This window comes from Monosiga brevicollis, genomic scaffold, assembly GCF_000002865.3.
Source record: "Monosiga brevicollis MX1 MONBRscaffold_14 genomic scaffold, whole genome shotgun sequence".
NCBI classification, from domain to species: Eukaryota; class Choanoflagellata; order Craspedida; family Salpingoecidae; genus Monosiga; species Monosiga brevicollis.
The window spans coordinates 793,759-794,715 of NW_001865051.1; the positions used below are offsets into that span (position 1 = coordinate 793,759).

General features: G+C 59.8%; 1 protein-coding gene across 1 annotated transcript in view; it reads left to right on the plus strand.

The window, feature by feature from the left end:
* Positions 1 to 55: 55 nt before the first annotated feature.
* The window catches only part of MONBRDRAFT_9261 (uncharacterized protein), a gene marked incomplete at both ends in the record, with an annotated part of 21,222 nt that continues 20,320 nt past the window's right edge, over positions 56 to 957 (plus strand). Inside the window, one exon of the mRNA XM_001746817.1 lies at positions 56 to 901. Coding sequence (XP_001746869.1) covers positions 56 to 901 — 846 coding nt within the window. The remainder of the gene's footprint in view (positions 902 to 957) is intronic.

A 957-nucleotide genomic window follows, 5' to 3' on the forward strand; every position in this document is an offset into this window, starting at 1 on the left:
GAGCCAGCTGTATTGGTCTGCCGTCCACTCGGACTATACCGCTGAAGAGCGAGAGATGTGCTGGGCTTTGATTTTGGCCTTGCCTAGCATGTTGTTGTCTGCTCCCTCGACCGCACTGTCTACGATTGACCTGCGCAATATGTTTCACGATCGTCTCCGTTGGCTTGTGACGGGGCAACTAGGTCGGGTCGTGGACGCCATGCGCAAGGCAGTCGCACGCAAGCAGAGCCGTCAAGGACAGCTGAACGCCGGCGCGGGCGCCCACCCGAACGACGCAGTCGACCAGAGCCTCAGGTCGCTCGTCCGCGACCCGGACCTGGCGGACGAAGCCTGGGCAAACCACGTCACGAACCGTCTGAACCGAGGTCAGATTGCCAAAGCATTTGATGCCGACAAGGCTCGTGCCGTGATTGGTAATTCTGAGGTTCAGGCCGTGCGCGACCTCTTGGTACCGCCCGGGCTGACCCCGTACATTGCTTCGACACCCGCCTCCACGTCTACACTGGCACCAGCCACGGCTGCGAGCTCCCCAAACGTGTCCTTCACCAAGGGTGAGCTCCCCAAGGCGTTGGCGGCCACCAAGGGCGTCACCGATCCCTATGGTTGGTCTGGTGAGCTTCTTGCCTCCATCTACCGCATCAAGGAGCACTTCAGTCAAGTCTTGGGCCCACGCCAGGGTTCTACCAGCGACCCGACTGCTCCTTCTGATGGAGACGCGCCTCAGGGCCCCACCACCGCCACTGGAGGTCCTCAGGTTGCCTTGAACAAGATCTTTCACCACATTGCCAACAACACCGTGCCCGAGTCGATTCGACATGCCCTTTGCTCCATCAACTACACTATCCTGGAGAAGGCCAATGGCAAGTTTCGACCCGTGGGCACGGATTCCATCTTCAACAAGGTTGTCAACCGCGCTCTGCTCGAGCAACAGCAGCCCCATATTGCCCACTTGCTACA